Source organism: Ascidia mentula, chromosome 3 (genome assembly GCF_947561715.1).
Source record: "Ascidia mentula chromosome 3, kaAscMent1.1, whole genome shotgun sequence".
Taxonomy (NCBI): Eukaryota; Metazoa; Chordata; class Ascidiacea; order Phlebobranchia; family Ascidiidae; genus Ascidia; species Ascidia mentula.
Window position 1 is genome coordinate 4,087,729 of NC_138568.1, and position 13,541 is coordinate 4,101,269.

General features: G+C 40.1%; 1 protein-coding gene across 1 annotated transcript; it reads left to right on the plus strand.

Moving 5' to 3' along the window:
* The first annotated feature begins 580 nt into the window (after positions 1-580).
* LOC145894792 (metabotropic glutamate receptor 3-like) lies at positions 581-13,093 on the plus strand. The gene is made up of 21 exons (XM_082983438.1): positions 581-1,039; positions 1,613-1,731; positions 2,316-2,499; positions 2,938-3,008; positions 4,776-4,845; positions 5,402-5,530; positions 6,004-6,165; positions 6,632-6,722; positions 7,336-7,630; positions 7,861-7,993; positions 8,213-8,296; positions 9,282-9,440; positions 9,589-9,722; positions 9,934-10,096; positions 10,186-10,346; positions 10,609-10,728; positions 11,050-11,272; positions 11,552-11,633; positions 11,976-12,058; positions 12,126-12,280; positions 12,514-13,093. Exons 1-21 carry the CDS (start codon positions 581-583, stop codon positions 13,091-13,093), a joined length of 3,657 nt encoding a protein of 1,218 aa, XP_082839564.1.
* The last annotated feature ends 448 nt before the right edge of the window (positions 13,094-13,541 follow it).

The window sequence follows — 13,541 nt, forward strand, 5'->3', positions numbered from 1 at the left end:
TTTTGCTGCAGATCAGCGACAGAACATTGTGTGGAGAAAGATAGTTCTGTGATAAATGAAAGTTTATTTTCTTCGAATCGCCTGTTGTCTTTATGGCTAACGGAGACTCAGTAACAGATTAGCAGAAAATATTATAAATAATCCTGAAAAAAAACGTTAAATAGACGACTCAGGACGTTCTGTGATATTATGAATTGATTGTAGCGCGCTTAAAGTTACAGAACGGTTGATACAATATACCTTATAGTTGATATACGGCGATCTTCGCAATTATTGTATGTGCTCGACTACCCAGTAACCCTCAAAACAAATGTTATTGCCCGCGCCTTATATGCGACAACAAATATAACAGCCATTTGTACCAAGAGATGAATAAGTCGAACACATATACTACCAACAGTAGCCAGGGCGCAAATATTTCACATAACAAGATCCATCGGCTATTGATAGCTGCTCAAACAAACGAAAAGTGCAAGATCAATAGAAGGCAAAAAACGTTTTGTTTTCCAGCGTCTCAGCTCGGACCCCGGTTTGAATCGATCCCCCAGTTCTAAACAATAGAGATCGCGATGTGCGCGCGATGAAACTGCTGGTGATAGCGTTGGTCGCCTTGCTTGGGGCTAGCGGAACTTGCTCGGCTACGAGAAGTCGGCACAAGTTACGGGAGTTGGATACGGCGGACAAACCCTGGAGTTCCTGGGCCCAAAACAAGTTCTACCTACACGCCAACGAAGGACAGTCACGTGAACGGGTGAAAATGAAAGGTCATCAAAAGGTCAAAGAAGTAAAAACATCGAAGACTGAAAACGAGGCATCAACCGCCTGCAGGGAAGTGCTTCGTTCCGGCCCAGCTTGCGACGGAGATTTTAGTCGATTTCATGAGGAATATTCTATGGAAGGAGATATAACCTTGGCCGGTCTGTTTCCTGTACATTTGGGTGTGGGGTGCAACATGCTGGAGGACATGGGTTCTATACAGAGACTGGAGGCGATGGCTTACGCCGTTAAAGAGGTCAACAAGTGGCCCAACTTTTTGCAGGTAGAGTACGGAAAGCTAATATAGTTAGCGGAGATTTCATTTACCAAAGGGGTAAATATATATATTATGTTTTGGAAGATTGTACAATAACCTAGATTAGTCCTAGTATTCACCTTTTACAAGGATAAATTTCTTGGGCATAGAATTGCTTCAGAAAAGTTAAAAATCTCTTGTTTAAATAATGACTTAGAAAACATCTTGGCCAGCACTGCCATGCTTATTCACGTTTCGGTGAGGACTTAATTGAATTACTGATCTGTTCGCTTATTCGGCGAAAAAACAACAAATCTACTCCCGTATTGAATATTGTATTTTTCTGACGTTTCACGTGGACGAACGACTATAGGCCTTTACAGAGAATAAAAACAAACCACCTCCAACAAAGATATATTTGTTGTTTTTTCACCAGAAGAACTAACAGGTCAGTAATTCACTGTGTTACCTGGTGTTCAACGCCTATTTTCAATTTTCAGCAAGAATCCAATAATGCCGTTAGCAGTAAAACGGCATCGACAGTTACCTAAACACTTTTTTCTCAAATATTACGTTTAATGATTGCAACACTTCGCGCAGAATTTTACCCTCGGATTCCGGTTGTTTGACACTTGCAACTCAGCGTCAGCAGCAATGGCGCACACTTTCAACGTTCTACCGCACTGTGCAAACTGTTCGCATTATCCCATTTGTTTTCCGTAAGTATTTTTTGCCGCACAGGGATTCGAACCCGAGTTATCCTGGCCACGAATCCCAATCTTGATGTGGGTCAATAGCCTTGACTGAAGTTACCAATTGTAAAAACCACGTTTGCAAAAACGCGATAGTTCTACTGGCCATTATCCCTTTGTTGCAACAAGACAAAACCAAATACAAAACCCTTTTTTATGTTTTTTGTTGCGACGTTTTGAAAGCTCCATTTCAAGCAAAGTTTGTATTTTTGTTGTGTAGCGCCGAACCACACAAGACTTGACCAATTCTATTGTTGAAATATGATCTTAAACTCTATTTGAAGCACCAAACTATTTCGTAAACAGGTGGTTTCCAACTTTCTTAACGTATGACGCAATCTTTCCCATCAGAATGTTATGAGAAAGCATACTATTTAACTTTTTGAGAACAAACATATTAAGTTTATTTATCACTGCCTCTTTTCTCCAGTGGGCCGCGAGGTTCCATTTGGAAACCTCTGACGTAAATGTGTAAATGCATATTTATTGGTGAAACGAAATTTAAACAACGAAAAAAATTTGTAGTTGAATAATAGTTTTCACTTTTCCAGGGAATGTCCCTTACTCGTGACTGGAATTGTGGGCCCGGAATCAAGTTCCAACACTCTGTTGGCGGCCCACGCATGCAATCTCGCCCTGACCCCAATAATAAGTTACTTCGCGACTTCTGTAGAGCTTACGGATCGAACGGTGTTTCCAACTCTGTTCGCAACAGTGCCAGCAGACGACCAACAGGTTGGAATCACTTACCCATGTTGCGGAGGGGGGGGGCATGATGGCCATACCAAACGTGTTTTTGGCAAACGAGTTTAAAAACGAACACCAACAACGGATTTACTTGCAATTCTGAGAACAAACAGGCTGGTCCGTAGTGTTGACAACATTGACATGTTTCTTTCAGTTAAAACATTTCAGCAAAACCTTGGTCTGTCTCTACAGTTACATAGAGCTGACCTGACTTAGGTAAATGTCAATGTTTTCAGCACTGGCCAGTCTGTTCATTCTCCATGCAAAAAAGCGTGACCAAGAAAACCTTGGATTAGACAAGCAAAATTTACAAGCAATATCAGCTAGCTTTTTTAGAGATTTTGAAAGAGCTTACATGTTTTGGTTTTAATTCCTCAAAATGAGAAATTTGAGCATTACCAACACGTATACCGATCCTATTCGTAGGTTTCTGCGATGCTGGACTTGCTGGAGTATTTTGGTTGGACGTATTTCTCTGTGGTTCACACTGACGACAGGTAACAATATCACATTAACCAATGTTTGTTATAGATAGAGTGTTTTGTACAAAATTGCAAAATAACTCACAAAGAGTAGTTGACGATCAGCGTCAGTGCGATCTTTTTTCAAAATTTTACAGAAATACTAATTTCGCCTTGGCGGCAACGTCAGTTTCTGTGCTTTTTCGTCGAGGTCGAGGCGAAATTTGTATTTCTGTGAAGTTTTGAAAAAAGATCGTACCGACGCTGATCGTCAACCACTCTTTGTGAGATATTTTAGATACCTGACAAGATAGGGCGGATCCGTCGGTACCACCTAACAAACAGGCAGTTTCCTGTCATCTGAATGACGTTTTCCGCAAAATTGCTTACAAAGAGTGATTGACGATCAGCGACAGTACTTTCTTTTATGTCGAAATTTTAGAAAAATATCAATTTCGCCTAAATGGCACCGTCAGGTTCTGTATTTAAATAGATTCGGTACAATGGATATTTGGACGTAGCTTGGTTATGAGGTTTTTTTTATGTTTATTTTCATTCTTCGCACATCTGGCTCATGCCGATCTCCACACCTAGAGCCCAAAATTGCCGAGTCACAGTGTGTATTGTATCGTAAACATTTCCTTATTGAAAATTTCTGGCTTCACCGTTGTCTTTGGGGCTTACCAGCAGTCAAGCGACTTGGGGATTTATTTTCTATGGTCACAGCCAAAGTTTTTAATAACTTTAATCATGGTGAAGTCGCTTTTGATGGCAAAGCTACATTTAACAGTGGATATTTAATCTATTTGCAAACGTAGGAATTAAAGTGTACGTGAAAATATCGGTACAGGGGGGAGGTCAAGAAGGATTCTATTATTCTCTCCGAAACCGATCTTCACAATCACTTTGTACGTGGGATTCGGTTCAAAGACGAAAATCCCACCATAAAATCGGACAAGGGCAAACATTTAAACCATCTGCCAGTGTTAAGAGTGTGGATTGCCACGACGTCGTTAAGAAACTGCCAAACACAACATTGTAAAGCATAGAAATAGCCCTGGAATTACGTTTACAGGATTTTTTGGACCAGTACGTTGACCTTGCCCTGGTAAAGACACAGACGTTTGACGTTGATTCGCATGGAAAGAAAAGTACTAGTTTTGATAGGTTGCAGCCTAAAAGCAATTCAAACAGTTTCAACAATTCGACATACGATATAAATGACAGAAACAAAACCTCCACAGACATCCAAGCAGTCCCATATACACCGCAAATTATTGCAGCTTTTGGTAAAACACTAAACCCCCCAAACAGTGTTTCCTCGGTAAAAAGACAAAGTTCGAAACCTTGAAACGACTTCAACGCACAACCGTCGACCTGGAGGCTAAGTAAACTCGGCTTAACTCGTTAAAACGCCATGCGTCATTCCTGACCGAATACAGTTAGTTACTGCAATTACCAACAGGCTTTGTAGTTCCCGAGGCTTGTATGTGCTGAGTTACTAGAACGCGAGGACTGCACGGTGATGCTTCGGTCAAAATTCGACAACTCAATTCACAATAAATATGTATCAAAAGCTTGCAATCATTCCCTAGCATTAAATCAAATCGTTTGTATTTTGGCGCCAGAAACTACCACGCGAATGCACAATAAACATGAGAATTGCTTTTGAGCACCGTTCAAAATCATAAAAGATATGGAGTCAGTTGCCTTAAAAATACACTGAACGACGTACTTTGGTGTTGACACAACGTATATGCCTGGGTTTGACAAGAATATAACTTTCGCTTTGTGTTTTGTCAGATACGGCAAAGACGCATTGGACTACATACAGCTAAACATGGACGAAATGTGTTTGGCCTCCGTGGCGCAAGTAAGTGAACACATTTGTTTGCATTCCATGTTTGAAGACGGTTCCGGGATCCTTGGCGTGTCGGACTTTATGGCATACGTTTAATAGCTTGATTGCGGTGTTGAGCCATAAAACTACTTTACGCAATGAGGGATAGGAATTTCATGCCCTTTGAACAAAAACAAATCTGGAGTTCACGCGGTATGATAGTCTAGTGTTATCATATTCGCCACCGAACAATACCGGACAGAGTTATGTCAGTCACGTTGACATATTTTTAAAGCCCAAATTTTGGAACAATTTTTCTCGACGAGGACCTATTTTTGCTTGGTATGGTTGATGATCTTTCTTTAGAGTTTAGGGCGTCGCATCTGAGTAATATTACGTTAATTTTCTGGCTATTATGTGCGTAGACACTTTTTTCCATTTCCATTTTTCCAAATTCCGAAAACGTACGACAAAATTGGCACGTCCGGCCTTGTAAACTTGTAAAGAACTACACGTAACGGCAATCCTGAATACGGTTATGAGGGGCTGGAATTACAGGCTTGTATACTTAATATAGTTTCGGTAACAGGTGTCTAGCGAGGGAACCAGTGTGAGTTATGACGCCGTAGTAGCCGATTTGATGCAGTACAAGGAAAGGAGTGACGCAAGTGTGGTTATCGTTTTCACTGACGGAAGATCGGCCAACAAACTATTTCAGGTAATGAGGAAAAACTGGTGACGTATAGCATGCAAAGTTTTGTCAATGCAAATGCATCAGGATCTTCGAAAATTTAGTAAATCTGCACTAATGCAGGTACATACCTACATAAAAAAACTAAAACTGTATTACAAACTCTAGGGTATAGCGGTGTACAAATTCCGTGTGGGTTTTTCAGTTCCCATTCCTTGGCAATCTCCACATGATTTCGCCATCGTTTTCTTTTGGAGCGAGCGACTATGCCCACCCACATAGAATTTGTAAACTATACGTCCCCATAGTTTGTATATACCCGCATTAGTGTATATTAACCAAATTTTCCTCATGTTTTCGGATTGAAACTAAACGACGTTGCATGCTACCACAATAAAAAAACTACTTATTTACACATGCATGCTTATTTACCAATACAATGTCGCATACCAAAACCCTTATGTTTCCATTCATGTCATCATGCGGCTTATTGTTAACAGGCGGTGGAAAGGGCAAATGTGATCGGAGAGTTTATCTGGATTGGCAGCGAGGGTTGGGGAGTAAGCATGAACGATATTTCCACCATGCTGCACGTTGCTCAGGGCGCGGTGACATTTACGCCACACACAGAGTTCGACCCCAAGTTTGACGAATATTTTCAGGTGTGGTTTTTTTTAACGTGAAGTTAAATAAAACTTGTATTTAAACTTGGAGTTAAAGGGAAATAATTTGTTTCGATGGTAGTTGGTATTCTATTCTTTGTGTGGACAAAATCATGTCAAACATAACAAAAATAATTTAAAATAGACTGATTTTCTTGCATAAAACTAACGTACTGTACTCTTCGTTTCCCCGATGAAGTCTTGTTGAATGGCAGACGGAACGTCGGAGGAACACAGCACGTTAATTTTATGCCCGAAGATCAGTCTATTTTAAACTGTTATATGCCTGGGAGCAGTAGTAGTACAATAACAAACATAACTTAGAACCAAATGTGTGCACCTGCGTAGAACTACATATTGGTAGCTTTAAAGTAAAAAAAATGCACAAATCAATCATGAAGTATTACCCCAACACACAGGTTCAGCCAAATTTGTACAAGGCTCAACCTCAATATCTTAATTTCAGAGTCTGCCGATCAATCACACAGACAACCCCTGGTGGGAGGAGGTTTGGCAAAATCACTTCAACTGTTCCTTCGACGTCCCAGACACCGACGGTAAAAAACAATAATGACGACCCTTCTATAATAAATCACCTACAAGTGCATCAGTTACAAGATGCAGAAACCAAGAACAAGTTATTTTGGTTGATAATTGTAAGGAAGTTTGTATGAACAATATTAAAAACAAAAACAGATGGCCTCTCAGAATAGCTGTTATAAGGTGATAGTTCAGTCTTATGGTTTGTTTTGCTTATCTCTTCACATGCTTGCCCGCTTTTTTGGATGCTTAGTCGCAACTCAATCAGATAGTGCACAGCAGTGTTCGAAACATTTGCTCATAATGATCAACATATTGACAAATATAAAATTCCTGTTGCTGCCAGGCATATTGCAATTAAAAATGTACTGATCGTCTGGCATAAAATTGTCAACGTTCCCCCTTTTTTACTTTTTCTTTCGTGCCCCTGCGTGTGTCAGTGTGATTCACTCGTTGCCTGATGAAGTCTCGCCGCACGACAGACGAAACGTCGTAAAAATACAGTACGTTTATGCCAGAAGATCAGTACACTTTTAATTGCAACATATTAACGTTGGCTTTTCTAACCCGTGTAATCAACTCCAAGATTTTCGCAATGCAGCTAAAACGGCGCGAACAACGTATTTCTAGAACGATCATGCTACAAGTACGAACACATCGACGTTAGCAACGGCTACGTCCCAGATTCAACAGTTTCACTCGTCAATGACGCCGTCTACGCGTTCGCCTACGCAATCAACGATTACGTCAACAAAAACGACTTACATTATGACGCCGACGGTAAGCCGGTGATTCCCCCTTGGGAGTTGGTCAACTACATCCGGGACAATTCGTTTCCTGGCACCTCAATTGGCAGCAGCATTAGACTCGGTGACGTCACAGCCTTGTACGACATCAAGAACCTTCAAGTAAACGATGCTGGGGGGTGAGTTTGATGTAACCACGTTTATGTTCACACGTATACGTTTTCAATAGAATTGTTGAGTATTTTTTTGGTGGTTTGCCTTGACAAGTTAGACACATTTGGTAACATTATTTAACACCAAGCTGACTTATCTCTTACATCCAGATAAAAGTATGAGTATTTCATTGCATTAAAAGATATTTCTCTGCTCTCTTATGCTTTCAAAATTTGTATCAAAATATTTTTTATAGATATGATTACGTCAGCGTGGGATATTGGTCGAACAAAGAAGGACTTAAACTCAACGAGAGTAAAATCCAATGGCCCGGAAGAAAAGAAACAACGCCACGATCTTATTGCTCTGCCGAATGTCACGCAGGAGAGGTAGCTTTTTTAAACCATATACAAACCATTTTGCCACGAGTGTTTTGTCCGCAAGGTCGTATGATTTCATGCAATTGAATTAGCTTTTTCCAACTTATTGCGCAATTTATGTGCAACAAGGCCATAAGGAAGGGAATAATTTTTGCGAAAATGTGCATACAGCATACACTGTGTTGCTTAAATTAAGCTAATTGACTTTCAATGTTTATTTTGTCGTAGATTCAGATTTTGCTGAAAATTTCGTGTTGCTGGGACTGCGAACCTTGCCCTCGAGGTTCGATAACAAACGAAACAAGATGCGAGGTGAGAAAAAACGGCCAAAAGAGGCGAAACAGCTATGTCAGGTGTCGGCACTATTACCTCCTCGTGCTCTCGCCAAGTAATTCTTGACCAGGAAGTGCGTGAATGATAAAAGTTTATAGGTTTGGTTAAATATTATGTTGTGCTACTTTACAACTCTATCCGATGTCCACGTAAGCGAAATCCATTTTCCTACTGTGATAAACTATAGCTGACTTCAATCAAAAGCATTTTGTTTCAAACAATTTAATTGCCACCTCGATACATTGTTGTTGGGTTTAAGACAAGCCCTGATTGAGGGCTAGATTCTGCCACAATTAGAGAACTTATCAGATGCAAAACCCGGTTGGTGATTTCAAAGGGGCATCGACAAGGCAAAAGATTAGAAACCAATGCTCCAGCAAATCAATGCTAATTTAATATTATTTGTATAACTACATTGGTATTTAGATTCCGTTGTAAAGATCAGCGTTGGATTTTTTTCTTGGGAAACAAGTACAATACAACACGTACTAGACCACAACAACGTTTTGCCAAATACTACCAAATTTTTGCTCAAATGAAAGTGCTATTTAACGTCACAGAATAGATATAATAAACTATATTAAAAAGCGAACATGACAAAAATGTGAATAAGAACATTTTCACGGACGTATGTAATTGAGATATTGTATTTAAAACACATTATGGGCGTTTCCAGATACATCACAAACATTAACAAAGGTTTGTTGGTGTCGCATTGATCACAATCACAAAAGGGGGCATTGTACATGTGTTTGTGAAGCACTTAGCATTTAAAAAATTCTTTTGACGTAACTGAAAAGTATATCATTGGTTTACCTTCCGCAGTGCGATTACGAGTAATGGAAACGAAGACCTAAGAATATCTCCAGATTTAATTACGAATTAATGTTTTCACTGACAGCCAAACGACTTCGTCCCGACTTTGTGACCTCACTTATAATCGCTATTACCAATTTCTACGTAGTATTGCCCGAGTTTTTATTGGCCCAACGACAACTTTACTGTCTGCGAAGAGCTGGAAATGGCCTACTTGAAATGGAACGAACCGGTGGCGATCGTGTTGTTAACTTTGGCAACGACTGTCCTTTGGGTGGCGCTTCTTACATCTTTCTACATGATACGGGTATGATAAAGATTACTTATTTCATATATTCTAAGAAACTACTATGGCATTAGCTGCCGTTACAAAGCTTTTTCGACTGTTTAAATCATTGTCGACACATGTGATAAACTACTACTCACTGACGAGTGGATTTTGGTATATGGTTTAGCATAGGAACGACAGACTGGTGAAGGCAAGCGGGAGAGAGCTCATGATGATTATCATGCTTGGAGTTTACATTCAGATCGGTTTGACTTTCATAATACTCGCCAAACCTACACGAGCAACCTGCTTTTGTATCAGGTATGACAATTGTTACTCGTAAGTCACAATACGAGATTTGTTCTGGTTCTGGCTATTTGCGCTCTCCATTTATAGTTAAACTTATAAGATTGGTGCGTTCAATTCCTATGCTGAAATTCTATATTTCAACTCTTCAAAATAAAATTTGCACGAATGCAAATCAAAATCAACTTCACGTGAAGTTGATAACGAGTTATCTGCTGTACTGCAGGTTTCTTTTTGGTCTTGACGTAACAATTACTTACTCTGCAATCCTCGTTAAATCAAATCGAATCTATCGGATCTTCAGAAACGGAAGGAAGTCGGCCCAACCTCCGATCTGGATTAAAAAATATCAACAAATATTAACTGTATTTTTCATCGTATTCATGCAGGTAATAAACACACTTGTTCGACTTAGTTGTACATAACGCAAAGTAGAATGATTTTGATTTAATTTCAACATCGTGTTTTGAATTCCAAGGTAATCATCTTGGCAGTCCTTTGCCTGATGTACCCACCAATTGTGGCAGCCTATCAACCTGCACCAGACGTGGCAGAGTTATCGTGCGAAATTGAGGAAATTACCGTGCTGGTGCCTCTCGCATTTAATCTACTGATATTTATTCCCTGTTTATATTACGGGTAAATCAACAAAATAACGCAGATGATATTTTTAAGTAACTTTTCTATGACTTTACAGCACTTTTCCGTCTGTTTAAATTCCGAGTAATTCAAAAAACAATTGCAACACAATGTATATACGCAAGCAGGATCTGAAATCTAACATCAAGTGTTAAATTTAGTAACGTAAATAACTTGCAGAAACGTGTATGAACGTTTGGTTAACAGTCTGTTCACAACTGTTCATATAATTATTATAATGGATTTTACGTGTGCATTTTAGATGGAAAACCAGATCTCTGCCGGCGAACTTCAACGAATCAAGATACATCGCATTCACAGTCTGTACCACGCTTGTTATATGGGTGGCATTCATTCCCATTTATTTGACTGTTGGGACGAAGTAAGACTCTGTGCGTTTTACGTAACTTTACAGTTTACAAAACACTTGTTTTGCACTTCTACTAACTTGAAACATGCACAATGCTTGTGCGGTTGACAAGCATGCGGTAGCTATAGTCATTGAGGACTACTGCTTAATGCCCACTGCCAGTGGTGTTACGTACTTTCAACACAAAAATACATGTTTCAGAGTATTAAGGAACACATAGCTTTCAATAAAACATATAATTCTTTGGGTAACAGTTAAAAGCACCGCGCAGAATTTCCAAAACAAAACAAACAATGTTTGCGAATCACACTCACCTACTTGCGCATTATGCAGCCAAACAACATCGTCCGAAGTCCACGTCGAGATTCTCACCACCGTCGAACTGATGAGCGCCTTCATCACGCTGGCGTGCTTTTTCTTTCCAAAACTGTACGCTTTGAAGTTCGTGCCCACGGCGTCTTGGCACGTGTCCTCCATGTACAGAAAAAGGCCGAACAGTTCCCTTGCGCAATGCGGGCATTGTGGCAGTTTCTACTCCCGTGAGCGCAACAGTGAGGTAACTGATTGGTTTGTGGATGCTATTTTACGTGGAAAATACAAGTACATCGGGACACAGATTCGTTGGCATACTTGATCCTCATATAAGTTTATACGTAACATAGAAATCGTGCGAATGTCAACGGTTAGGTGCAAACAAAGCAACCCGCTGTTATATATTTGAATTGAAATACTACACTAAATTTTGGTGTTAATAAACTAAAAACTCCAAACTCATTTAAAAATACATTCATCTTTTGCGACACATCAATCCAATTATTAATAAAATGTAATACAGATGAACATGAGTCAAATGAACAATCGCAACTCAGGATTTGTCATCCACAGAAGCGCGCAACCGACAGAGCTCAATCGATTTGGTAAGTTTCAGCGAAACGATTTATTTTCAGGTTATCTGATCTAAAAATAATGTAAAAGGGGTACTTTTGACTGTAATTAAATAAGAAAACAACACAAACATGCCAATATTTGAGTGTGTGGCAACAAAGTTGTTGTTTGTTTTTCCAATGCTTGTTAAGTGATTCTGGGAATCGTTCCCCATTCTACTTCATTTGGCCCTGACGATTTCCACCTTATGCATAACTTTACCACAATCATAGAAACGTTAATTTTCAGGCTAAAATCTGTCAGTCTTGGTATATACCGGGCAGTTAACCACTCTGTGATTGTTTTTCAAATGACACCACTTTTATTTTCTGCAGGAAGAAGGCGCGCATCAAGCTTTGCAGAGGCTTGCATGAAGATTAAAGCTGCCCAAGAAAAAGACAAGCCTCAAACACTGCAGGTGAATAAAAAGAAAGTCGGGATTCTCACATTGTACACAACGCAGTGAAACTCTTTTCTTGATTAAGATTTCTACTGCGTCGAACATGCGTCGAAGCTCCAGCGCTCCGGATTTAACTTTATTGGCAAAGGATCTCGCGGAAAGACCGAAGTTTGTGAGAAGTAAAACCGATATAAGTGGGATACAAATATGTGAAGAAAACGACGAAACAGATGACAACAGGTGCATTTTATTTCATGTATTCGATCCTTATCAAATTGCTTTCATGTGTTTCAACATTGCAAGTATTTAAACATAGCTTATAAAAGCTCCGACCGAGTGTTCTTGTTTGCCATTTATATAATGCTAGCCACCATCTTAGCTTTAGACCCTACCTACAAAACAACGGTAAACCAAAGTATATGTCGGTATCCGAGGACTACAGCAATAAATAAAGATTCATTTCGGTCGCTTAGTTCTTCGACACAAGAATCGATTCCTGAAGTAGAAGCGATGAGCAAAGACGCCTCGTCCTTCTACCTCTTCGTCCCAACTCCAAATCCCAGCCGTAGATCTTCCTCCACGAGTATGAGGCGTTCTTCGGTCGTAACACCCGTAAATTTCACTCTGTCTGTACGGCGGCCCGTCGCGTTTTCCTCGACGCCAGCAAAACCCCGAATCGCGGTGACGACTCCAACTGACGTGAAAAACGGCCACGTGGGGGCGTATGTGCCCCGTCGGCTTTCCCCGCCCGAAATACAGCATCCCAACCAAATACCAGCTACGCCTAAAATGAATGAAGACGATGGCGAACGGCACGTGACTATAACCGTACCCGAAACACACTCCGAAGCTTCAGGATCTGACGACAGCGGTGCAGTGAGATTTCGGTCCAGTTCAGATGCGGCTGAAAAAAGGCGGATGCTGAACGCGCAAAACCAACGGCGACGCAGCAGTCTTGTACAAATAGCGAACGTCCTGCCGGTCAATGACTACGTGGAAGCAAACGAAATTCCCCGGCCTAGGGTTCTAGCTTATTCAAAGTACCATACTTAAACTATGGGTAATGTATGGGAGCTTTGTGTTTTTTAGTGTGCGTACCTGTGAATATTGTGGGCACATTGACTTGTAAACGCCCGAAAGTCTTCCGTTTCATCTTCTAAACTAGTTCCAATGTTGTGGAGAAGTTTGGGGCCACGTGTAACCACTACAAATTACATTGGCTTTGTGTCATAGAAACACAAAATCGCCATTGACAATTCGGCTTCAACCGATAGCAAAGTTCATCAAATTATTCCATCCTTTCATGTAACTTTCTTGTTAGTCGGTGTTTTTGCCGAAGTAACTTATTGTGTGGGAGAGTTTGAGCGCGAGTAACTCTTGTTTAATTGCATTTTCTTTTACGTTTTCTTTCTCGTGCACTTGAGATATTGTAAATGCGTTTTAACATTTTTTGAAAGCATCGCGATATAATAAAGATATAAAAATAAAAAAATACGTAAAG